Below are 27,913 nucleotides of genomic sequence, written 5' to 3' on the forward strand. Positions count from 1 at the left end.
AAGGCTGGAGCTGTGCGATGGAGCCGCGTTGCACCATACATAAAACTCAATCCATCTGAAAGCACCTGGCAGCTACGGAGACGTCTGTAAAGTGCTTCCTGAAATGATCAGGAATAGGTAAAATGATGGAATTCACCCAATTTCTCTAGGTGACTAAATTCAAAATGTAATATATCACAGCCACTTCCAAACTGGCAGGCTTGACTGACTGAGAGGCATAATAAGGTTACCTCTAATGTACTTTGTTTAATAGATAAGCATGTCCTACTTAGATGACAGTTGACAGAGCTAGGAATAAGAAAAGCTAAATTGTGGCATAATCAGAACAATACACGTCACAGACAGCAGTACTGGACTAAGCTACTGAACAGTACAGTGGTCTCTCTTGTGTGTTATTGTGTAAATTTAGGTTCGTGTTTTTTGCATGTTTCTGTGTCTTTTTTTGGGTATGTTCAGTCCAGTGATGAAAAAAGTTACACGTTTTTTTTTTTACTGTTCACTGAGTTGCTTCTGATTGTCATTCTGACGAGAGTCATTTGTGGGTGGTTCACCCAGTAGAAAAATAGCAAACTTGCTGCTTTGGTTTTCATTAACACTAAATTCACACAGTACCTTACAAAGCTACACTGGGAATGCAAATGGGGCCTACAGCCATGTAGAAGTTTTTTAAAAAGACAGTTGGCACTTGGATCAATGAACAAGTGAAGAGAAGAAGAAACATCTGGCTTTGGTTTTTAGAGCTGTAGTTGGATTGTGGTGCAACGCACTAAACTGGGTTTGTGCCTGACCACTATCGTCGCTCCTGAAACTGAATATAAACCATGAGAAATAACTCAAGAACTTCCTAGTTCTGAGTAACAAGAGACAGGAGTTTATGGAAATCAGCAGCACCATATAAGAAAATTGTTATAAAAAGTAACACAGGGATATGGAGATACTATGTTCACCTTTCAACATCTGCATTGCGGCAACGTCTCATTGTTAGCAGCACAGACAAAAGCGTCATATAAATGGTACAGGATATCTCAGTACAAGGCAGGATAACATGGATCCTACTGTCTAATCTCATTTTGGGGCAAGTTTAACAAAGAAAAAAAACCTCTTTTAAAATAAGAAAAAAGAGATCAAACTCTTATTTTATAAAGTCAACTGGCATTCCAAAAAGGACATCATACTGGAGAGAAATGGAGGAATCGGCGTATTGGCTGAGCTGTATTTCATTCAGTAAATCAACAGCTTCCTGAACTCATTGGTGATAACAAACCAACTTTCTCTTACGCGGGACATCTTAGTACCTGCAACTCTTTATCTGTCTTTATAACATAAATACCTAATATGGCATGAGAAAGGGAATGGGTGTGATTAATCATCATGAACTTAGCATCACATCCTTCCTGGAGTTTTCCCTCAGTGAGGTGTAGCATGGTGGTTTAAAAATGGATTGTCCCTTGGAATGAACCTACTATGTAGCTTTGATTTCCTCAAGGCCAGCTCTGCAAAGTGAATAACGAGTTCAGTGGTCAGTTGTCAATTCTTGAGATATGGGCATTTCAAATAAATTAATCCAATCAACCCACCCAAAAGTTCACAAGTAAATTATACTGCATGTTGAAAAAAATACTGCTGGGTGTGGAAATCTAGTAGTCTTTGCTAAATGAAATATGCCCAAGTGTTCACATTTTTGGCACATATCTGGAATGTCAGCAGTGTGTGTGTATGCGCATAGGTGTCCTCTATTATTTTTTCTGAAGGAAACAATTTCCACTGTGGAATTATGGATGTTGCCTAGATTACTGTTGTCTAGCTCCCTAAAACCCATGGCAACAAAGAAAGGAAGGAAAATGTGTCCCAAATTTTACTCCCACATTAGACTAAAGGATTACACTCTTCACAGAGCAGGTAAGGGGAGCTACAGCGTGACGAGAAAATTTGCACCAGTACACACTCCTTACCACACCTAAAGCCTCTCAAACAAGAAGGAGTAGATGCAGAACACTTCAGAAGAAAAGCACATCTTAAATAAGGTGCAGAACACAAAGCTGGACTGAGTGGAGAATACGCCGCAAGATGTCAGGAATGAGAGTAAGTCAAGATCTCCAGTCTTGTCATTGATTTTCTTTGCATGGAACTAATTCCTCGATTGGCACTTGTTGCAGACTCCCCATCAATCAGGAAACTTGCCTGACACACTGAAACTGGGTCCTTTTTTAAATATAAAAAATAAAAATCCATGTCCGCAAAAGGCATTTCTTCTCTGTGGCGTCCCTGGACCAGACCTAAGATGAAATAAGACAGACAAGCAGAAAGGCTGCAGTTTCCCTGCGAGGTGCGTTCAGAACCTGTCATCTCTGAGTTGCGTGGGAGACCTGAAGGTGCTGAGCCCCAGAGTTCGGCCAGGCCGCGCCTTCTCTTTGGTGAGGTCTAGAGACTTGCTGCAGGCCACCCAGCCGAGGTCGATGAGAGGGGAGTCGGCAGGGTTCAGAGGAACCACACGGAGGGATGAAAGGTTGGGGCTGCCATTGGCAGAGCAAGGGGCAGAGCGTGAGGTGGGGAAGGGAGCTGAGAAGGGGTCAAAGGGTGATGGTGTTTCCGGGGACCCCAGCGGGTCAGCCCTGAGGGTGAATGGGTCACAGTCTGGCGAGGGGAAGAGGTCGAGGTTGTGGAAGGGATTGGTGGGGGAAGGCTGGTAGCCCAGTGGATGGGTGTCGGAGGCAGGTGTGGCCCGGCCGTTCCTCTTGTCCCCTCGGCCAGCTGAGATAAAGCTCCAGGGGTCAATGCGGGGGCGGATAGGTGATGGGCGTGGCCTTGGGATGATGTTGACCTCCAGGCGGCGAGTTTTCGGGCTCATCAGGCGAGGATCGGGAAACACGTTGAAGGGATTCTGAGGTTTGTCGTCAGAATACAAGCTGTCTTGGCAAAGGGGAAGATCCAGAACTAAGCTCAGAAAAAGGAGAAAGAGGCGTTACATCATTTTCATGTAATGTCCACCCCAGGGTAAGGCACACAACTGCAGATTTATCAGTGGAGTTTATAACCTTTTTCAGGCCAGTTAACACATTTACCGTATTTAAAATGTTAAAAATCTCAATCACTGATCTTTTGAAGATCACACAATGTGTCCTAAAGGGTTATTGTTTTAGGGCAGCTTCAGCCTTCTTGAGACAATGGAAGTGATAATGTTACGAATATAGTTACCCAGCTGTGATCCATGACTGGATCTTCTCCTTCTTTCTCTGCTTGGATTCATCCACTCACTCATTCCCAGATCCCCATTGGTCGACATGGTTGTGTTTGGGCTGTGCTGGTGTGCTCGATGGTGTGGCCGTTCTCTGGGGTTGGGGGGTGGTGGTGTAATAGGAAGAGGTCTGGTTTCAGGAGCTGGACGCTGGAGCAGATCACTGAATCCCCTTGGCAGTGAGTCAGTACTGAATGTTATAAGGTCATCCACCACAGCATCCACGTCAGATTTAGGTGAGACCTCCTCCAATGCCGGTGGTGGCTGGGACAGAGTGAAATGCTCAATCTCCAGATGAGGGGGATTTGTCCTGGGGGGGACTTTTGGAGGGTTGTCTGCCCACTCCAAACATCGTCCCAGAGCCACAGAGGCCAGGAGTGAGGCTCCACTCAGGAGACCACGATGTGTGCTCTTCACCTGAGAACTGCCAGGTCGACGCTCAGGCCTGGGGGAGCTGCGTGGAGAAGCCCCTTCTTCACTCCCATAATCCTCCTCTGGAAGGGTAATCCATGAAGGCTCCTTCATGGAGGACCCTGAGGACAAAATGAATGGAGACACTGAATGAGTGTAGAAGGGAGAAAAATCAGTATAAAAAAACACAACATACACTTTTCAAACGGACAGTAGCATCATAATGGACACGTATTGTACACCATGACACTGGACTACATTTTGGACTTCTCCACCTCTACAACTATAGGCCTTTTTTCCTATTGGACAATCACTAACCCTGCACTGACACCACTTGCAGGTTCACTACCCTGAGAGGGTACCCTCTCTGTTTCTTCCTTTCTTATTAGGGCTAATATTATAATCACGATTATTACCACAACATTCACATCATCACTTGTTTGTACACAAATTTCAGGGGGCTTTATTGTGCCATATTCTTGTATTATATTTTTATGTTATTGTCACATGAGACTACTACTAGTTGGAAATACATAAGATAGGAAGTTAATGAATGCCCCCATGGGGAAAATACCATTCTGGGATGGCTGAGGGCTTGAAGGTCTATATTCTTCAAAGTCGTCCCTGGACTGTCCATTCTCATTGCTGTCCAGAAGCTTGGCTCTCATAGAAAGACTGTAGGTTTTAATTGTTAAGGTTAATGAACTTAAATTAATAGAATAACCAAAAAATAGATATAAAGGAAGCAACAGGATATCTACCTGCCATCTTGGAGAGTGTGGCGCAGTACCCTGGGGCATGTGGGACTCTTTGGACTCTGCTGACTCCATTGGGTCACCCTGCGCTCCCCATTGGGTGATTTTAGGGCTTGAGGATCCAGAGGCCAAACTGTCCCAAGACAGAATGCCCGACTGCTGTCACTGGGGCTGACTGGAGGAAAAAAGACAAGGTAATCATACAAAGATTGAGACAGCCTTGCTCAAACAAACAGTAAATCACAGACGATAATGTAGGATAAAAATGGACAAAGACACATCTAGAACGTTAGTGCTGGTAAGAAATAAAACTGCTGAAAAGCCTATTCATTTCAGCAAGAGAATGCTGTGTACTGATATAAAGATAACATGAGAAGAAAGTAAAAAAACAATTACTAAAGAAATTACTCATATACAATGTACAAAATTATATTCCATGTTATGTATAAAAATAATTAATATCTAAATACAGGATTGTAACTGCGTCACATATCTTCAATAAGATTAAGCTAAATTAGAGATCCTGTTCCCCTTAAGCACTGTAGCATAAAATTACCAGCTAGTCTTCTCTCCAACCTTAGCAGTTCAGAAATCAGTTTTGATCATTTATCAGTACAAAATGATATTACATAGTAATAAGCAGACTGTTTAATACTGCAATTTATGGTATACTTTTATTGCATACTCTAAAGGCATATAATAAATGATCATAGTAGCTATGATTAAAATGACAAAGCGACATTTATTCTGATCTGATTGGAAGGATTCTGTCAGATCTGTTCTGTTCCCTTTATATACAAGCACACATGTTCTCACCAACTGTCATGCTTTCTGACTTTTTCAATCAATACAAATTTTCAGCAAATTTGAAAAAAAAAAAATCCTATGTATCCTGTAGGAAATGTACTATTGCATTCTATACACGTCCAAAACATAATCCTCATGGGATCTCAACACACAGAATCAAGTAGGAGGCAAAAATAGCACAGAACAAAATGAACAGGAATTTCTATCAATAAATTATATGTATAAATATTCCAAAGGGTTTGGCTGAATTAAGCAACAGCACCACTGTCGTGAGAACAGGCCTGAGGGAAAAAACAGCTGGGGAAACTCAATGAACAAATAATGACCTACATGTTTACTTTAGGCTTGCCATTAGCAAACATTACTTAAAGATCCGCTATCATGAAAATTTCACTTTGTGAGATTATTTAACATTAATACGAGTTCCCCTCGCCTGTCTATGCTCCTGCAGTGGCTAGAAATGGTGATAGGTGTAAAGAGTGCTTCATTGTGTCTCAGTCTCATTGTGGGACTGGCTAAAAGTGTCTGTAATTCTGCACCACACCAGAATTTCGTAAAGAAACATAGTATTAGGGGACCACTAAAACCACTAATCTTTTTAGTACATTTAGTACATTTCTGCAAAGCAAAATAATGGTAAAAGGCTTTATTGTGTTTCTGTGATGATGAAGATGCACTTACGTTGGATAGCTCGGAAGCGGGGCCGAAAAGTGGGGGATGTTCCCAAATCAGGAGAATTTCTCCTTTTCTCCAAACCGGGGGATGCCTGAACCGTGATCTTGTGGATGAAATCTTCAAGGGAAATAAATGCTGATTAATATCACACAGGCTTTATTTGCACTGAAAAAGACAGATCTGTGTATTGCAAATCACAAACAGATTAAGCACAATGCTTAATATGCACTTTATGGAAAAAGGGTTAGTAAAAAGTCAAGTTTGCACAAGTGGTGAGGAGATTTCACAATCAATTCAAAGCAGAAGAGTTTAGACAGAAAAAAATTAAGGTCAGCCAGAAAAGATGCACTGTGGTGCTCAGAGCCTCTGGCTTCCTGTTAAACCAGAACCAAAGCACAATGGGCTGAGGTGAACGAAACGTTAGCCAAAGAGAGCGAGAAAGAGAGGGAGGCATGCCAGGAGAGACAGGAAGTCGACAGGGCAGGCGTGGCTGGTTTGGACCTCCCTCTCATCAACCCCTCCAAGAAATCACCACCCTGCTGCTGGGAAAGTGCTGACCACACATATGCATGCACGCACACATACACACACATACACACACACACACACACACACACCACTAAAAATAAGAGAGAGAGTAAAGCAATGTTTTATAGTTTTAAATCTTGACATCTTTCTGTATCCTTGTGAAAATTTCTGAAGCCTTTTTGTGTGTTTTTGTAAGCATTATACCAATAAAAAAGTTTTATATCAATGTGTGTGTGTGTGTACATTATGTAAATTTGCATTTCTGTATTAAAGCTGTAAAAAGCCCGAGCCATTGAGTCAGGTCGGGTAGGGGTATTTAGTACCTTTTCCGTATGATTTGCTCCTTGTAAATTTGTTTCAGTGATTTCACATGTTGTACATTTGCTTTGTTAAAATTACATTTTTTTAATAAAAAGTTAATTTGATTTCCAAATCTCGGCCATCGTTGTCAGGTGATGTGTTTTTATTATTGCGAGAGATGCAAAAATGGATGCTGAGGAGGTGAAACGGATGCAAGCCTCCAGCAGTAGTTCAATCTCTCATTTCCCCAAACATTTCTTTTCCCTCTTAGTATTGTGCTTGTAGCGAGCAAAGAAAGCCAGGCTTTTACAAGATGTACGTAGAGGTCTAACGTTTCAGGCTGGATTACAGTCTGCATATGTGGACAGACAGACAGACAGATAGAGTGTTGTTTACATTTACAGCATTTATCAGACACCCTTATCCAGAGCAACTTACAGTCAGTAGTTACAGGGACAGTCCCCCCCTGGAACAACTCTTGCTCAAGGACACAATGGTAGTAAGTGGGATTTGAACTAGTGGTGGGCCGTTATCAGCATTAACGTGCTGCGTTAATGTGAGATTCTTATCGCACGATTAAAAACGTGCTGCGTTAACGTGAGACTCTTATCGCAAAAAAAAAAATTTCCGCCGTTAATCTATTCACAAAGTTGGGTTGGGAGCTGGGTCTATTCTACGCAAGCTATTGTGCCGGAGTTAAATGGTTACACTAGATTTATAAGTATATTTCTTCTTTCTTCTTGTGTCTTTTAGTTTCTTATTTCCTAAAGACTTTTATTTTGTTCTCTTGGACACATGGCGTGAGCTGTGAGAGGTGCGTGGGGTTTGTGTGCCAAAAGTTATTTCCTTCATTTTAATTTATGAACATAAAAGGAATATTTTGCATGTGTGTTATTTTGTGAATATTTTTTTATGTTCTTTTAATACTGTATATTGTAGAGAGTGGTGCAGAAAGACGCAATGTGTGACGCGATGTTCTGACGCGACCTTGCTTTTTGTACAGAATACACAAAATCTCTTGGGTGTCAGCTCATCATTTGCGGTTCAAGAAACGAAATCAAAAAGTTACACAACGCAGAAGAAGAACAGCTACACTATGATGACTTTCACCTTGATATTTTAGCGCGGATGTATACCTAGCCGAATTGCACTGTAGGGGGCGAGAACGAGTCTTCCAACTGTGAAATTACCATATCAAACATGAAATAGCTGCATGGATGCAGCTATTTAACGGAATAAACAGTTGGAAAACACAAGTACATCTTATTGAACATAATTTATTTTCATCACCAATTATCATAGTAGAACAGCTTTCTCAAGCAGTTTGTGATGCATTTTGGAAACAGGAGATGAGCCCCTGGTCTAATGCGCCACCTGGCTTGAGAAACCCGTTCTCAAAGATTTACTTTTAGTCTTTATTTGGGTAGCACACATATTCTGAATGCATTGGGCAGAATTCAAACGAGCCATTTTAATCTAGATTAATGTAGATTAATGTAGATTAATCGAGAATCTATATTAATCTAGATTAATTTTGTTTACTATAGATTAATCTAGATTAATTCCAAGATTACAGTGAGATTAATCTAGATTAAGAAAATTAATCTATGCCCACCTCTAATTTGAACCTGGGTCTTCTGGTTCATAGGCGAGTGTGTTACCCACTAGGCTACTACCACCCACCTACCACCGTTATGTGTGTATAAGTGTGCATTCTCTCTTTCTCCCTACCCTGTGGCTTGCTGATCTCCCCATTCTTCAGCTTGTGCTTTTTAAAAGTGCCCTTGCGCTTCTTGACGTTGGGTTTCTCCTGGTTGAGGTGCAGGATGAGCAGGCTGAGCTCGCGCTCAAACACGTCTTGCTCCCACTGTGCCAGCTGCTGCTCCCGCTGCTGCAGAAACTCCTCGTGGGACTTCTGCTCCAGGGCCGCACGCTTCAGCTCCTCCTCACGACAGCGCAGCTCCTTGGAACACAAATCGGACAAAACATATCACATGTCATTACATACTTTGAATCAAGGTAAAAACAACAGAAAACTGCTAAAGCAATCTGATAATGTCATAATAAGATAATAATGTTCGCAGTGGTGGTGAACATTATTATAATCGGAAGTTTGCCAGTTCGTCCCCACACACTGCTCCCCGGGCACCTGTCATGGCTGCCCACTGCTCACCAAGGGTGATGGTTAAAAGCAGAGGACACATTTTGTTGTGTCACCGTGTGCTCTGCTGCAGTGTTTCACAATGACAGTCACTTCATTTTCACACATATGAATCAATACAGGAAACATAACTATACACCTTTTCTTTAACAGTGTAGAAAAATGCATTTCTCCATCTATGGCTCATAAATGAAAATGTGATCCAAAGAACATCAGATGAAAAAGTACACATGTTCCAAAATCTACTGTAAACACTCGTGCACTCCAAAGGTCACAGTAACCTCACAGTTTACCTTCTCCTTGGCCCGCAGCTCATCAAACATGTCCTGGATCTCCAGCTTCCAGTCCTCCTGCAGTGAGTGGAAGGAGTCCTGCGGCATCTCCTCCATCACCTGCTGCTCCAGAGCAGTCAGCTGTTTCAAGATGGATTCGAAGCTCGGCCGCCGGTGAGGGTCCTGGTCCCAGCATTCTGAAAAAGGCAGAGTCCGAGACACAAACTCACACAAACTGTGTACAACTGGGCAGCACAAACATTACAACTGCATGGCAATTTTAATAAATGCTGCATGCTAGACCCTCTGTGATTAAATGCTAAGTGCTAGCTTGTTTAGTATTAGCTTTTTTGATGTCAGAAGTACAGGAAAAGACCAAAGAATGTACAAGTAATTCAAACATCTTAAGCCATGACTGTGAGTAAAATGTGATTAATTGTGCAGCCGTCTTGTGCTGTCCACACCCACACACAACACACCAAAAAGAGACATCCTAAGTACCAACATGAGGCAGGCACAACCGATCAAACTAACCAATCAATCTTTTCACAAAGAGTCAAGCACACTCCATCCAAGGGTCAAACACAAAGCGCCAAATCCCAGTCCTCTAGAACAGAGATTCTCATTTGATCTATAAGGTTCAATTTTAGGCCCAGCAGCCCAATGCTGACACTGTGGCACAAGTTTAGACCAATCTGTTTTCAGACACTGCCCATTTTTGGAAATAAGATAAGCAGAGGTGGCTGTTTTAGAGAACAGAGAGAGCCCTCTAAATTCAGTATCCGTAAAGAAACGTAAAGAAACAAGCATGCCATCTACATGTACTTACAGCTGTTTTTTCCTAATAATGGGAATGAATTGCACAAACAAAACATTTACATTTACATGTATATAATAAGCAGAATATATATATAATATAATATAACATCACACCCATTAGGTCATATAAAAGAATATAACATTTTCTAAGACAGCTTAGAAGTTTTCATTAAAAAAAAAGTTTGTTTTGCAAGTGTGCATCAACCATAGGCATTCTAGAAGCATGTCTGATAAACAAAAATATAGGCCATATAGCTTTGCTTTTTACAATAAATGCAATATAATGTTAGCATTAAAGGTTCCCTGTTATGAAATGTTCACGTTGTGAGATTATGTAACATTAATACGCATTCCCCTAGCCTGTCTGTGGTCCTGCAGTGGCTAGAAATGGTGTAAAGAGTGCTTTGGTTATTTTGGTTCGCCATTCAGAGAACGGCAGCTCAGACGGTCTGATCTGGAATTTGTCCCCTTATGTAGTCATAAGGGGAAAGGTTACCTCCTCTCATGCTTTTTTTCTTAGCCAGAAAATTTCCCAACCCTCCCCTAAAATAGGAACTCCACTGACCGTGATGGCTTAAAACATGTAAAGCATTGCAGTTGCTCGGTGATTGGATGTAAAAATGTCCAAACACAGTCATGCGCGATCCTGATGAACCAGTGAGTCAATACATTTTTTTGTGGACACGACTTCCTGTTTGCACCAAACATTGTTGTCGGTGACTGGTGTTGTCGGTGACATTGTTGTCTGTGACAAACACCAAAACGGCGCATCCTGGGGAAATCTCATTATGTGACTGGCTGTAAGTGGCTTTAATTCTGCATTACAGCAGAATTTCGGAAAGAGACTTCTTTTTAGCATTAGGGGACCACTAAGACCTATATAAAACAAAAATTATAATAGGGGACCTTTAAACAGACCTTGTAGGTGTAAAATTAGCTACTAAAATACAGCTGTTTGTGTCCTACATCTTCTAGCCATCTATAGGTTACTGGCTAATCCCTATCCAGCAGTCGTACTTTCTCACAACATAAAATCAACATCCTACAGTCATTCCAGTGTTAAATGATGACAAGTCAGCATATTGCAACAGCCTATAACTGCATGCCTGTTTAAATATTCCTGGGACGGAATTGCAGACCTTAGCTGACTCACCTGACATGAGCTGGGCAAAGGGCTCCGGGCAGGTGGAGGGGATGGGGAGGGTTAGCTTGTTGACGGCGACTCCATAGGCCACAGCCAGGCCATCGATGCCCCGGTAGGGAGCCTCCCCTGTCAGCAACTCCCACAGCAGCACTCCATAACTGAGGAGCAGAGAAAAGCAGGAGGTAGACATCAGCGTACATCAGAATCTAGCCACTGGGGATTCATGGTAACTGGGGAGAGTTGCGTCAGGAAGTGAAACTGGCGTAAACCTTTTTCCATGTAAATTGTGCAAGCAGCCAGACTGGCTGATCTGATGTGGCGACCCCTAAGGGGAAATGCTGTCAATGAGCTCGACCCAGCACTGGCACCTACTGGTAGCATTAAATGTAAGTGTTTTTGAAAATATAAAATTTGCTTTTCACAAAGATGCACAACTACGTCACAAGAGCAAACATCAAAGAACAAATCTGCACATGGGCAGACATAACTCACACGCATAGTTCTAACAGTTATAAACATGCAGAGAAAACACTGATGTAGACTGAGACCAAATGGCTTGTTCAAAAACCACTGCACACACACAACGCTTACACACAAAGACACCTTGCGCACACACACAGATGTCTCCTCAGACAAAACGGCAACCATTCTGACTTGGATCTCCAGCACCGTCAATTACACCCTTGTAAGCCCCACAAAAAAGCCTGTGGATCCCGCGCTTCATTTTAGGAAGTCTGTAAGTGGAGCACCCGTCCCACAGCGTTTTTATATAGCCCTTTAATTACAGTGCGCAGCCTGCAACCCAGCAGGCCGACTCTGCTTCTCCTTACTCCAGACTGGCCCAAGAAACCATAATGTGCACACTGACGTCCCTTAAGCATACAGTTAGGAGTGAAAGAGGCAAAGCTCCCCAGGCTTCATTATATATCACTGTCACAGGGTTGTGTTGGGGATGAGATTAAGTTGAAAAATAAAAATCAAGGCATGATCTCTCCTGCTGTGTAGCTTGTCATCTTTTGTCCACTGTCTACCGTCAGAATTTCAAATTTGACCAATGTAAAGTGATACGAGAACACAGTGTTCTATGTGGGTTAGAGTTAGAAGAACCAATCTACACCCTCTTGAGTAAATCTGCTGTGCTTAAACTGTACAATCTGGTAGCCTTCCTCTGAGCCCATCTAGTCTGAGCTTATTTCCTCTCCACTAGAAACAATATTCTCAAAGTTCAAAGGTGCATGAACATGAAAACATGAAGATTTTTGTTTGACCGTGTGAGTAGGTCAAAAAGCATGAGTGTTAAGTTGAAAAATAAAAATCAAGGCATGATATCTCCTGCTGCGTAGCTTGTCATATTTTGTCAGAATTTCAAATTTGACCAATGTAAAGTGATACGAGGTCACAGTGTTCTATGTGGGTTTGGGTTAGAAGAACCAATCTACACCCTTTTAAGTAAATCTGCTGTGCTGAAGTATCTATATTGTGCAATTGAATGGAATCATGCAACCTTGCTTCCTCTGCCCTAATCCTTTTTTTGTCATCCATATCAACTGAATAAAACATCCACATTATCATCATATTAGTTACTGCTTCCAAAGAAAACCCTGTGAACAAAGGCAGAGAACACTTTTTAATACACATCTTGTTTAACAGAGAACAAAAAAAGGCCAAATGAATCTCAAACATGCTCAATTTTTGTTTGTCATTTTTACCCTAAAAGTATTCAAAACTGCCTAACTGCTAGGAAATTGTACAATCTGGTAGCCTTCCTCTGAGCCCATCTAGTCTGAGCTTATTTCATCTCCACTAGAAACAATATTCTCAAAGTTCTCAAAGGTACATGTGCATGAACATGAAAACATGAAATTTTTTTTTTGACTGTGAAAGCAGGTCAAAAAGCATGAGTAAGATGAGTAAGACACCCGGCAGGTTGTTGCAACGCACACATAATAGGGTGATCAGATGTCTTCTATTTGAGAAGTGTGTTTTTAGAGTTGTCTTGGATGTTTGAGCTGCTGAAACAATCGTCAAGTCATGAGCATCCTACACACCTATTCCCACTAGTGGATTAATGGAAACACAGCTAACAACCTGCTCACGCTAGTGGAATTATCAGCAGCACCCACAATCTTAAGGTTCCAGCACTTCTCAGCCGATGACAAAATGCCTGCAAACTATACATTGTTGCAATAATTTAGAATTATCTCTGAGCTTTGGCCATGACGGTTGTAGATATTTTGGAAAGTACGGATGTAAAAACTTTATGGAAATGGAGAGAATAAAAACACTTTCAAAAACTTCCATCATTGGCTGAAATGGGCCAAGTTGCCTTTATCTGACCTACCCTATCCAATAGTACAAGAGACTAAACAGCATCCTGGTATGTAACTGGTTCATTCCTTAGGAAAGACATCGCTAAAGATTTCGGTGTAGAGCTGACAGCAGATTCAGCTGGCAAGACTTGGAATTCCATCAGTCCATCAGCCATCCTCACATGCCTCTAGTGTTGCTGGGCAACTGTCATTACGCAGGACAAAAAACTTGTGCCTACAAGAATCATGTTTGTATTGGCAACCTCTTTTTTTTTTATATATATAAAAACACACTTCCAAAAGTTACCCGGTCACTGGCCCAGGACAGGACACAACAGGTAACTCCCTCATTCATCAACAGCTATCAACAGCAATCATCTGAACTTTAAATGATGGCAAACGGGATTTGGGATAGGATGAGAAAGAAGGAGAAAAACAGACAGGCATAGGTGGGGGTGCAGAGTGCAGAACCAGAGGATATCATACACTAAAGCCTTTTGTTTCAAAACCTGCATTCTTCCAGACTCCTGGAGATGAGGGAGTGCAACAGCAGACGTGCCACACAACCCCTCCTGCCCGGGATAAAGAGCCACTTGTTGGACACGCCTGCTGTGAAGATCGCACACCACACAGCATCGTTCCGGCAGCCGGAAACAATGGGGAACAATGGATCAGTGTGTGTGACGGATGTCTTGGGATTACACACAGGAGATGCTTTGATGTCTTCTCCCCTGTCTTTGTCTCTCACTGTACACCAGCTGGACACTTTATATATCCTTTTCTTGGGATTATTTGGTACAACTTACTTTAAACATGCATTTGAAATCCCGGAAACCACTGATGAACAACATCGTCCAGCACAAACTGGCATGGCGACAGTCAGGCTTAAGACACTAAACCCACAGAATGGGCCCACTGGGTAGTGACCAACCCTGTCAATACATCGGCCTTGCAATCCTGGTCTACTCACCTCCACACGTCGCTGCCTTTGGAGAAGGTGGAGGACTTGATGACCTCCGGAGCCATCCAGGCATAGGTGCCCGCAGTGCTCATCTTGGTGGTTTTGTGCCACTCACGGGCCAGGCCAAAATCTGTGATCTTCAGGGTCTTGCCTTCCACAATCTCATTCTCAATGGGCTCGGCAAGGAGGACTGACAGAGCAAGAGACAAACAGAGAGAGCGTTCAATTCATTACACTCCAATAACTCAGCAACAAATCCAGCAGAGTTCTATTTGTAGACAAAATACAGAAAGTTCAGGACGTACAGATTTAACTCAGTCTGACATGTACATTACATCCACAACAGGAGAGGCATAAAACAGGCAGGCAACGCTAACAGTAAGTATGATTATGATCCATGACGAAGACACAGTCATAATTTATTTCACTGTGATTGCACTGTGATTGAACACTTGTGGAGTTATGTACTTAACAAAAAGTGGAGACCTGGCCTCCACAGTCACCGGACCTGAACCCAATTGAGATGGTTTGGGGTGAGCTGGACCGCAGAGTGAAGGCAAAGGCGCCAACAAGTGCTAAACACCTCTGGGAACTCCTTCAAGACTGTTGGAAAACCACTTCAGGTGACGACCTCTTGAATCTCATCGAGAGAATGCCAAGAGTGCAAAGCAGTAATCAGAGCAAAGGGCGGCTATTTTTTCAGTTATTTCACCTTTTTTTGTTAAGTACATAACTCCACATGTGTTCATTCAGTTTGATGCCTTCAGTGAGAATCTACCAACGTAAATGGTCATGAAAATAATGAAAACACATTGAATAAGAAGGTGTGTCCAAACCTTTGACCTGTACTGTACATCCTATATGTGCAGAAGTATAGGCAAAAAACACAGTTTGTTCACAGGGGTCCATTATTATTAATTCAAGCAAAAAAAATTACGTGAATGATGCAAGAATCCCTAAACTTCCCAACAACTCTCAGGGCTCTGGGCTGACTTTTGTTTTTTTTTTTTTTGGTGCACCAAATTTTCAATGGCACCGCATTTAACAATGCAGTTTTACAGGTTAAATTTGTTTTCTTTTTAAAATCGATGTCCAAATAGGCAATATTGACCTGTAAATTATTAACTAACTAGTGATCTTTATTTGAAGCACAATTCTACAAGAAAGGTAACTTAATGAAAATGGGTTGGTGCTTAAAGTGCTTCACTGAGCTGAAATTAAAACAAAATAAATTGTGTATAAAGAAAATCTAAATTAAACGTGCAAGTGTTTTAAGGGCGGTCAGAGGGGACACCTGGCCAGTAAATTTATCACTGCATTTAATTGGTTTTATAGACGCATTGTGCTTTTTCAGCGTTTAACTTCTAGCTTTTTTATCAGGCTCAGGCTTGTGCAGTAAGTGAGCGGTTGTGTGATGCATTTTGATTAGCATGAAAATGGATGCTGATGTGGTGAAACTACATGCTAGGTTCTGGCTATTGCGTTCTGGTTGCACTGGCTACAAAAGGAAAGTCTTGAGATGTGGAAACAACTTGAAAAACACAAAAAATCATGTTACAAAAATTATAAAAGACTGGTAACGTGCGCAAAGCATCTGCCGCTCAATAATGTCATGTTTGTGCTTTTAAAAAAACTGTATTGTTGGGTTCAGGTCTAACTAACCGATGTCTATGTCGCGGCAGCCAGTTGTGAATTTGTTTGGAACTGAATAGTGCTGCACAACTAATCTAATCATGATTTCAATTTGTTTAATTGCTCCTTGTCATTTCAAAGCTTTAACTCACACACCTGGACACATTAAAACAGATGGAAAGAGCAGCACAGCAGGTGAAGGTTTTCAGTCTAGTTTGCTTGCTCTAGCCTTTTTATGGGTGTATCATTTGGGATCAATGTTGAGGCATGCCACTGTTGAGCCAGCTTTCCCACAAAACGTTTTAAACTCTTTCATTTCATTTTCTCACAACAAAACAGGAGATATAAGCTTAAAAAAAACTGTCACATGTGATACACAGCACACAGTGCACACAGTGAAATTTGTCCTCTGCATTTATCCCATCACCCTGAGTGAACAGTGGGTAGCCATGACAGGCGCCCGGGGAGCAGTGTGTGGGGACGGTGCTTTGCTCAGTGGCACCTTGGGATTCGAACCAGCAACCTTCGGATTGCGGGGCCGCTTCCTTAACCACTAGGCCCCCATTTCCCCATGACATTTTGCTTGTCGCCCAATAACCCAAATAACATACAAGTACGATGCAAAAAAAAGAAAGGGCGAAAAAAATCTTCTCCATCTTACTTTCTGTCACTATGAAACTAGAAAGCTTCCAATTTCAACCCAAAAAGGGTTATTGTTTTCTGTGCCCCCAACAACAGCATAATATATAGACCTTAATATATAGACCTGATCTTTATGCACATTTTTTTCAGATAATATTCCCAAACTTAACCTTCAACACCTGTTAGAACTTCTCTCTTAAATGGGTCTGACACTCCAGATTCTGCAGGTCACAAACATCTGTCCCACACGAATAAATGTTCAGCCATAATATGGTCACAATGTTTTCTTATAAGCAGCGGAAAGGTACTGGAGGGACAGACAGATCTTTCAGATTCATCGCACAGGAAGTAGAGCCCGTCTGCCACATCCTCCACATTCCCACACTTAAAAGACTCCTCTTCTACTCTGACTCGGCCTTTCTGCTGCTGTGCGCGGCGCAGATATCCTGTAGCCCGGCAGCGGCGGCGCGTTTGACGTCACAAAGGAATGCATCACAAGGGCCCGGACTGGCGGGGGGGGGTTGGGGGCACCGGGGTGTTGAGAGAAGGCCGAGAGCATTGTATGAAATCCCTGACCTTGGTCGGAACTCACAATAGTCACAAGCTAGCAGCGCTCTCTCTCTCAAGAGAAGCACACACAACACGGCGAGAGACCAACTACAGTGTTACAGTGGCCAGCAAATGAGAAAAGTAGATGTGACTAAAGGAAACGGTCCAAAACGTACTTCCGCACTTCACTGAACCATTTCTTGTGAAGGAGGGAAAGGCAATGTGGTCTTAGACATCTGGGTCAACCGTCCACGCAAACTCCCGACGTTCACTGACCTTATAACAGGAAATCAGCTTACTGTTTCCCCCATACTAAAACCTAGTCTGAGTACCCCCGGCCATGGTGGCATGGCGGGCCGCTGCAGAAGAGGAGGTCAGTGGTAAGCTGAGCTTCCCACTGACCTGACCGCTGTGACCTCACCCACGGAATGTGACGTCAATTGGAGCTGACTGTTCCTCAAAAAAAAGGAGGCAAGTTTCTGTGAGTCCGTTCAGTGTGCATACTAGGCTATTCTTATGACGAGATTAGCAAAGGTCATTTGCCCTCTGGTGCCAGCTAGCTACTATGAGAGGAGCATGGAGGAAGTCCTGCTAACAGATAAAGTGCACTAAAAGACACAAAAGTGTCAGTAAAGAGGAAAGGAACTTTGCAGGAGTTTTCAGGAAATAATAAAAGTAATAATTAGGGTGTGGTAAACCATGAAACAATAATAAATAAATAGATTAAAAAGATCTAGCCTGAACGGTTGAAATATTTCTAACAATATGTGTATACTATCCAACTTTGCATTATACCTGACACAATGGTTTTTAAACCACTTATTTTTTGCTTTTCTTTCTACTTTGTTGCATCTGATAGTTTCCATTCTGCCATTCTGTGTGTGAAGAATGGCTATTGTGTATAGATCTAGCTGCAATGGACCAGTAGGGTTGCAGGAACTATAAAAAAAAAATGTATACCTGGTGATATGGCCATTTCTAAAAACATCCTGCACCTCACAAGCTCTGAAGTCTTCTTGCTTTATGTTGTATCAGTTATTATCAGCCCACATATTTTAATCACACAAGTTCCAGAGGTGCTTCACACTTCACATGAACGGCAAACACACATTGTCCTATTACTTCCTGTGTCTTGACAAAAAGTGCAACCATCCCGTCTCCCTCCTCCTGCTGGGTGAGACACTTCCTGACACAGCAGCAGCTCCTGTAACCATGGTGACCGCTCTGTGTTTGGGGTTTGTTTTCTGAAACAAGCCATGTTGGTTTCTCTGAGGGAAAAGGGGGACTTGTCGTGATGAAGGGACTGGCCTGTTCCTAAACAAGGCAACCTACTAACCAGCCCTATCGACACATTTTTCCTTTCTTAATCACTTGTTCACACCTCCCCTCACACACACGCTCTTCTTCTACACGCCTCCTCGAGCCACTTTCCGTCACTCTCTCACGCTCCACATTTCTCTCCCTCCGTCCCCTCCCAGCTCTCGGCCTGGCCCGGCTCCCTATCAGTAGGCAAGGGAAGAATTCCGGCAGAGGTGGGGGCTTTCCCCAGGAAGAACGGGAGCTCTGTCCCCAGAGAGACTGTGCCATGGCCTGACAGACAGTCTGGCAACCACAGCACTGATGAGGGATAGAAGGAGAGAGGGCAGGAGATGGAGGGATAATTGCTCGGAGAAGGAAAAGGCAGGGCATGCTGAAAGGTTAAGGGGCAAGGGAACGGAGGAATGCGCACTTGGTCGGTGAAGCACTTTTTTTTTTTCCTTTCTCTCCTTCTTCTTATCCTCTGATGTGTCACTTCATCTTTTGAGGGCTGTTATGAGATGGCCAGACCACCGGCCACTACTTAAGTTATAATCGCCCGTTTTTTGTTTTGTTTAGTTTTTTTAAAGTAATTGAATAATTAACCAAATGAGTTTGGATATTAAACCAATAAGGCACAACATGCCAAGGTAGATCACAACAGTCTATTACAGTAAATCCAGTCAGGGTAATTACACTCATTTTCAAAAAATGATTTAACTCGTCAATAATAAATACAAACAATCCTAACCACCAATGCATTACTTGGACAGGAATGTGGGAGACGGAACGCAGAAATCAGTCACTTATTAACCATTAATAACCACAACTCAATGTGTTCAGGTTGGTGTGCAGCAGGTCTCAGGTCAGGTACACCAGACCCACATGGAAAAACACTGCCATGAAGCCAGTTTCATAAACACACACGTCGGGGACCCCCTGGCCAATCATCCCCTAAGTCTCAATCGATCCAGCCAATAATGTTTGACTAATTTCTGTCTGCATGATTAAGGAGAGGCGTGACCCTTGCTCAGAGACCCATCCATCAAAGCGAGGTCTTTATGCGAAATCTTTCAAAGAGAGTTTGCGACAAAGCGTCGAGGGCCTGGAAAAGTTTCATGGAAAGCTTTCCACTTCCTGTACTGATTGACCTTACAGTGTCTCTTTTTTCCCTCCCTCAGCATCTCTTGTTATTTTAGGTTCAGGCTCTTTTCAGCATGTTGGGAACGCTGTGTTTTTCAACAGCCAGTAGCAGGTCGCCAATAAGCAGTTGGAGACGATGGGATAGAGAAGTATTAATAATTGTTCATTCTTAAACATTGCCTTCATAATTTGTAGAGGTGTGAACCTTCACTGGTCTCACGGTTCGATTTGATTAGATAACGATAACCAATGTCTCGATATTGATGCATCCCATACATTTTTTACATGGCCACATGATGTTTTTAAATAACAAAGTGTACAGTGTAAAGTGAAGTGATTGTCACATGTGATACACAGCAGCACAGCACACGGTGCACACAGTGAAATTTGTCCTCTGCATTTAACCCATCACCCTGAGTGGGCAGCCATGACAGGAGCCCGGGGAGCAGTGTGTGGGGACGGTGCTTTTACTCAGAGGCACCTCAGTGGCACCTTGGCAGATTGGGATTCAAACTGGCAACCTTCTGATTACGGGGCCGCTTCCTTAACCACTAGGCCACCACTGCCCCAAATACAAGGGTTAAGGTTGTGTTCACCTGTGCGGACGCTTTGATTTCCTCCAATGACCAGAAAAATGCCCTTTTCAGACGTCCGTGGCGTCAGGTGAGTGCGGAACACAGACTGTTTTTCTGCTCATTGGAGAAAATCTAAAGCTGCTTTCAAACCAAACTTGCGTGGTTTGCCAAATATCTGTGGTTTTATAAACTCCTGGTAAGATAGGGTCGTGTTGTAGATATCTGGACACTCAAGAGAAAAATTTTCCTATATTCCCGCTTCGTGTGTGTGTGTGTTTCGACGTGGCAGAAAGAACACTCGCCCGCTTGGATTCTATTGGTCTATTGAGTGGCACTGTAATCAGAACAGGCCGCCACAGTCACTACCACCACTACTTTTTACCACCATAAAATAACTGAGCAATATCATCATTATGATGTAATCGATTATGTTCTGCACTGGATCGATGCAATATCATCTCCGTCTGCATTGTGATGCATCGATTATAAGGTTAATTTCAACACCCCTAATAATTTGTAGTGGATACTTATTTATACACATTTATAATTATACTGAATAGTTGTGTTAACCTAATGAATGTGGTCAATTTACGCATTTTTCTTTACCAGAATATATAGTATACACAGGACTCATGATATATACAGTCTGGTGACAAAATTAAGGAAAAAACAAATCAATTTTATTTTCATCCGTCCACTATTTCCTTGTCATTAAAGATTGATGGGAGTGACTGGAGAATGATGATGCCTCATTCACAGGACAGGAATGCCACTATATGGATGATTATTAAACCCAAATGTCTCAACCCAAATGAGGAATTCAGAGTGACACCACCGCCATCACCATCAGCGAAACACCAGATAACAAAATATCTTTCAGAAGAATCGTGACAATCCATCCAGACTGGAGAACACATAAAAAAAAAAATTCACCATGAGACAGCATGGTTTGACATTCTGAAGAATACCATATTACTATAGGATGCAGTGTCTGGACTTGGGCATTACTGTGATTGGCCAGTTTTAATGAACTGAAAAGCAGCTCAAGAGAATGTAAAATAAATACGGTCTCAGTAATCATGGGTAAGAGTACCATGCCAAGCTGCTACCTGCTCTTCCTCAATCTCCCTGGCTGATCTCCAGATGCAGTCTGCCAGCATTTCCTAGATAATAACACAACACTGGGAGCACTTGTCTCTCTCATAACCCCAGTGACCTCTGCCTGTCAGGTTCCGGTCCGGAAGGGGATGCTCCGGGTCCGGGGTTTGGATCACGAGTTTCGTGTTAGTCCTGTGTTACTATAATTCTTGATTGTTTTCACCCGTGTCTGCCTGTATTAAACTTTTCCCTCCTTTTTCCCATTTCCCCTGTCCTGTCTTCATGTAATAAACCCCTCGTATGAGTTCTCTTTCCCTCGCCATATCCAACAACCTCCTGACACATATTCATCAGGAGAGGCTTCAGTCAGGGATGAACGGCTTAGTGCTGAGCCTGAAAACTGAGTCCCTACATGACCTCCTGACTTCAACAAAGAACACACAACAAGAATAAAGTTTCTTTATTCTACCCAAATGCAATCTGAAGATTAGGTGTGCTTACGGACTGCATGAATCATCGACAGTAGTGGATTCAACTGTTCTGAGCTCCTCTCGATTAAACCTTGAAAGTGATTGTGAGGACCACAACGAAGCATGTCCTCTGCGTCATGAACCATAGTGAGCAGAGGGCAGTCATGAAAGGCACCCGGTGAGCAGCGTGTTGGGACGCTACTTTGATCAAGGGGACCTCAGTTACGAGTCTGCTTCTCCCCTTTTTATTAAAAAGTCATTAAAGTTTGTCTTCTGGGTAACAGGACACAAAAGAGCAGGGTGAGTAGTTAAAGTCTAACTTGCCAACAAGGTTTTTATCTCTTTATTTCCATAAGTATTGAAGACATACTTGTGACATTAGCCACCAACACACCACACAGGATGAGTAGGACCCTAAATGACAAATATGATTTTCATATCATTGATGGTTCTGTTTTATGGCCTGAAGCTTCCAAAAGAAGCAAATAACTGGATACTATCTTCAGGATCCACTAAAACCTTGACTGTCGTTGTAGTTGAGCCTTTTCATGGGACAAGGCACGTTCTAAAATTATAATGGGCAGTAGTGGCCTGGCAGGTAAGGAAGTGGACTCGTAACCGAAGTGTTGCACTGAAGTCCCCTTAAGCATCACAATGACAAAAAAAATATTAAAAAAAAAAAAATCACTTTCACTTTGAATGTACCGACAGGAATACAGCGCAGCATTCATCAAGATTTTGCAGCTTGGCCAGTTTGGAAATGAAAACAGCAGATCCCTCTACTGACCTGCACCAAGAATAGACTTAAACACATAAATTTAAACTTCCTTTAAGTGTCAATTCCCCCACAAGAGCACAATTATACAAATCTGTGCATCTAATGCAAGTATTACAATGCAGCCCTTTATGAAGACATTTAACCCCATTACCCATAAACCACAACACTAAATAAGCACCAGGTCAGAGTTTTAACAATAGTTCCAGTAAGCACCTCTGTTATCTCTCTCCCACAAAACTTTTTATTTCCCACACAGCTGATGTCTGCAGCAACAGCCTCCAGTTTACATTAAAGCAACTTTTTAGCCTTTACGGTCGTGTTTGCAAGATGGTCTAGACGACATGTAAGGTTTGGCTGAGAGAGAACAGAGGAGTGTTCATTCAGAACAGCTTTATTCCAGAAATCCTACATTTTATGAAAATACCAGGAGTGTCGCCAGAACTACCGCTCCTGCCTAAATGTTTAAATTACCCACATAGCAAACAGGGGAATGTGAGTGAGCATGGCTTTTACACCGGGAGAATGTTGGGGGGGCGCAGAGGGAAAAACGCGCGTTCATCCCGGATCCTTCTTCTCCACGGAGGCCAGGCTCAGCGTGGCGTTTCCCCAGGCTTCCCGGACGTCGCAGTGTGGGTTTCGGAGGACTATATGTCTGTGCGCACACCGCGTCTGAGCTTATGAGAATATCTGTCTGGGTCTTAAGGCTCGCGGTGTATGAAACAGGGACTGCGGGCCAACTGCGCGAATTAGCACGCGAATCATTCGGTGACAATACAACACATGTGCCACGTCACCTCGTGTGCGCAGAGGCAGAAAGGAGGGAGAGGGTGGCACCGTCCGACATCCCTCGCCTGTTCCCAGGGCTGTATTGACTTTGAGCGGAATGCCAGTTATGGCGTCTGGCCCACACCCAAGTCAGTCCCACCTCCTTCTACGATCCAGCACTGTCGGCATCTGTTACGGTGTTGCAATACGGCACCATCATGCCCACAGGCCGGCATTTATTCACAACAGAGGTACGAAAATCCAGCGACACTGGCGACTCTATTATTAACAGTGTTATTTACCACGCCATTCGTAGAAGTCAGGAGGAAAAAGAGGTGGCACAGGCACCGGCATTTATTTAGCCATTTTTCACTCTTTGCTGCCCCTTGCCCTTTCCCTCCCTTTCCATGAACCCACGCCAGGCTGGTCCACACTTCACACTGACCGGTGAAAGAAAGTGAAAGCCACAGAAGACGTATGAAGAAAAAAACAAAAAAAAAAACGCACGCAGGAACTAAACAGGATATTGCTCCCTTGCACAGTCCTGCTCAACAGACATGTAAGGGCAGGTTCGGGACAAAGCGTTTCGAAAAAATGAATTAAACAACAACAGAAGGCAGGGGGGAGGCCAGGAGACAGATAACATCTCTCTGGCACAAAGCTGGGCCTGTGTTCAACCCCACCTCTCCACGCACAAAACCCAATATTAAAAAAAAAAAAAAAGAACAGCTTAGCGCAAGAGAGGTGCTTTCCTGCCTCACAGAGGGGTTACTGATCAGGGAAGAGGATTTCTGGGAATGGAGGGATGGAGGAACGGGGCTGAACAGGCAAGGAGGAGAAGTTTAGGGGGTAGTCACCGGTCTCAGAATGTGACCTGATCTTCAAAAGACATCTACAACAGGTCCTTGGTTCCAGGAAACTGATGCAATGAAGAGTCGTGCCAGACCAGCCAGACATGATTTTGATAAAGGCGTGGGCTTGTGAACAGCTCTCCTAAAACACATTTTCACATCAGACGAGGTACTCTTGAAGTCACAGAAAAATAAAATTGCCGTGTGCAGGACCCTGTCAGTTAAACGTAGACGCATGAAAGGTAATAAATAACTCGTGAAAATTTGCCATTGGTTATCAGTTTAAATATGTCAATCAAAAAGTTAAAATTTCAGTAAAAAAACAACTACTATGCTCCACACTGTGACAATGTTTTGTCTTGTTAAACATTCTCTGCGTGTGGTGTTCATGTTCATTTAAAAAGTCCAATGCACACATCTTTCGATGTCCACTTTACAAGGAGAAAGAAGTAAAACTGAAAGAAACACCAGACATCAACATCATCTATGGACTCTTATTATAGTTTCTTTTTAGTAAATGGATAGTGAGGGACATAACTTTAGATGTTATTCTAAACCGCAGTTATTCTGCATTTCAGAAACTGAGACATATTTTCTGCGCATTTCCCTTTGCTGTGTCCTAAACTGGCCAGAACGTTATCTACAAGCATAATAACACATGCAAAAGAGCTTTACGTGTTATCTTTAGTAAACTTCGTAGAGGTATAGCAGCACAAGCAGATGATTCTGGATCTTAAGCGCAACGTTAAGATATTTCGGCCTTGATAGACGGCACTTACGCCTCAAGTCAGCTTGTGCTACAACGAACTGATAAAGCAGTACGCTGTTGAACCTGGATGCCTCTAGACTACAGTTTCCAGTTCTTGACCTTTGGTCCTCAGGTTGGCTTTTTTTTATCAACCATTTCTTTGACTTGCGCAATCTGTTTTGGGCAGACTGTGTATTAAAAGTCACGTTAAAGTCACGCGAGGGAATGCTGGGAAGCATCAGCGCTGCCGCTTCCTGCACATCAACATAATGTGACTATCTTTTATAGCCAGAGAGAAAACTAACAGCCTAAGATCAGGACAAATAACTCGATTACTCCAAAATTGGTTCGTTTTTGTTGGCATCAGCCACATAATAAAGCAATGTGACGGGAAGGGGGGTTTGTTGGGTATGTATGTCACTCATTAAAACAACATGGGAACCACGCAGGCCTAAAAGAACAACACAAAAAGCCACGGACTCACGAAATCACAAAGCAGAGAGTAATGCACGAGTGAATTTTTTCACTCCAATCCCATGACGGGCAAATTCTGAAAGAACGCCTCCCACCTATTCTGCTTTCTGTATTATAACTGCATCTTTCTATATAAGAAGCTATTGTTATGAAGTTGTTATCCACTCCAGGTCACATGTTTCCCCTGCCCCATCCCAGCGAAACTGCAGAAATCCCATGTCAATCCCATGACCGACAGAATTCCCCATAAAACTGTGTCTCTATCGCGAAAGACCGGACAGAGAGACAGGCGAGTATCAAACAACAAAGGGTTGTTAACAGAACAGCCACAAAACCATTCAGTCAGGCAGACAGGTTTGTCTTTCAATGCACAGAACAATCTCACCCGTCTGGTGCTTTCTGGCTTCTGAGGACACAAATCATGCATCACGCACACGGAGTGGGACAGAAAAAAAAATAAAAGCACTTCCTGTGTGCTGGTTGGTCAGTCTCCTATCTAGCTGTGTTCTTATTGGCCACTCCACTCATGTTTCAACAGTGTTGGCTTCAATAAATTCGACAAGTCCTATAATCTGGGAAACAAACCAATCACAACATAAAGAACTGAGCGCTTCCTGTAGCAGCACTTGGAAGCTCAGAAGGACCACCAGACATGGATTCTGGAGTTAATAAAGAGGACCACTCACTGTTGTTCGACTTTAGATCCCTGTGGATGACTGGAACTATGGCCTCGTTGTGGAGGTAAAGCATGCCCCTCGCGATCTGGACAGCCCAGTTGACCAGGACATGCGGGGAGAAGCGACGTCCAGCCAAAGCGCGGCTCAGGGCTCCTCCAGATGCATACTCCATGATGAGACACAAGTTCGGTTCCTGCAAGCAGACGCCTTTCAGGGCGATAATATTGGGGTGGGTGAGCATGGCGAAAAGCCTGGCCTCCTGGCGGACGTTCTGGGCCGTCACACTGATGTCCTCGTCGGGGTCTTGGCGGGCGGCCTTCACGGCGACCAGCTCTCCTCTCCAAGTCCCCCGGTACACCTTCCCAAAGCCGCCCACCCCGATGACCTCCTCCAGACTGAGTTCCCGAAAGTCAACCGCTTCGGGCTCGAACTCGCCCACCACCCCGGGGCCGACCACCCCGCTGCCCTGCAGTTTGCCGTATCCACTTGGTTTGAAGGAAACATAGTTCGATGGGAAGATGCCCACCTTGTTGTTAACCTTACCTGCCCACCAACCCTCATCTCCAGAAATCTCAGAGTCCCTCGAGAGCACCTCCACCAGGTCGCCTTTGCGGAGCGTGAGCTCGTCCTTACCGGAGGCCTCGTAATCAAACAACGCCGTCCACACGGGGTTGGTGAAGTTTCCCTTTTGGGACTCCAGGCTCTTCCAGTTTCCGCGGGAAAAAAAGCTCTTCAGCTCCATGGAAGCTCGGGCTCAAATAAAAACCTACCTGGACCCTACGAGATCTTGACCATAAAGTGCAAAGTGCTTTCCAACAACGCCGCTCTCCTGGTGGTCTGCGTTGGGCGGGCTCATCTGGGTCCGGCAAGCAGAACCAAGGTCCTCGATGCGAGCAGACATGGAGCGCATGCATGCGTCTCCACAGAAAACGGTGACGGGGGTCAAACAAAAGAGCGCACTGTGCGCGACAACGTCGCCGACCGCGCCATGGCCGACAATGTCACTTCTGTTGCACGTCCGGGAGGCACATCGTCCCTCAGGTGCTTTATTTATCTCCACGTATGCAGCTTGCAGCCTTGCACAGAGAAGAAGAAGAAGAAAAAAAAAAACAACACACAAAATGCTTCACAACGACAATATGTGACTATTGATTAGATGGTCACTGGGAATGACAGTATAGCAGGGTGACGGTGCAAAATATTAACATTATGCAGACAAAAAGTAAGAAATCCGGCTTAGCGCAGCATTCGGGCTTTTTCTCGCTGTATTTTTAGTCATTAAGTGCAGACAGGAAGCGCAGAGAAGTCAAGAAGAATGGCAGGAAAGGAGCTCGGGCCGTGCGGCCACTTCGCCAGCTCTTTCACAAGTTCCCAAAAGCACGGGGCGAGCGTCGAAAGAAAAAGCCAGACGTCTTTCCTCTCACGACAACGCGCCGGCGTCCCGACGCGTCTTCCTATCCGCCGCGGCTCCTCTCCGCGGTCTTCAGACGGAGAAGCCCGCACTCTTCCATCGACTGCTTTTCACAAGCAGGAAGAAGCGCACGGCTGCGGACCGGCGGCGCTTTAAAACCGAACACGCAGCTACGGCGGCGGGGCGAACTGACAGCGAGCGAGCGAGGTCGGTCGGTCGGCAAATATCCGGCCGGCGAAGTCGCTTCTTCGGGGTTCGTTATCATGTCCCGCTCCTTGCTCCGGTCCTGCCTCGTCCCGTCCTCGAACCGCTCTACGTCCGCGCTCACAGCTCGCGGAGAGGGTGGGGTTTCCAAACTTTTTTTTTTTTTTTCTTCTTCTTCTTTCCGCCTAACAGGAAAAGCATCAGATGACAGAGGCACAACGCG

At 43.7% G+C, this 27,913-nt stretch overlaps 1 protein-coding gene across 1 annotated transcript; it reads right to left on the minus strand.

The window, feature by feature from the left end:
• Positions 1-435: 435 nt before the first annotated feature.
• Positions 436-27,829, minus strand: LOC114789664 (mitogen-activated protein kinase kinase kinase 11). Its single transcript, XM_028978897.1, has 10 exons — positions 26,085-27,829; positions 14,387-14,567; positions 11,117-11,265; positions 9,166-9,341; positions 8,443-8,674; positions 5,890-6,000; positions 4,408-4,576; positions 4,221-4,321; positions 3,196-3,768; positions 436-2,934 (listed from the first exon to the last, which is right to left on the minus strand). The coding sequence occupies exons 1-10, from the start codon at positions 26,815-26,817 to the stop codon at positions 2,333-2,335; spliced, it is 3,027 nt and encodes a 1,008-aa protein (XP_028834730.1). The 5' UTR covers positions 26,818-27,829; the 3' UTR covers positions 436-2,332.
• Positions 27,830-27,913: the final 84 nt, after the last annotated feature.

Source organism: Denticeps clupeoides, chromosome 1 (assembly GCF_900700375.1).
Source record: "Denticeps clupeoides chromosome 1, fDenClu1.1, whole genome shotgun sequence".
Lineage (NCBI taxonomy): Eukaryota > Metazoa > Chordata > Actinopteri > Clupeiformes > Denticipitidae > Denticeps > Denticeps clupeoides.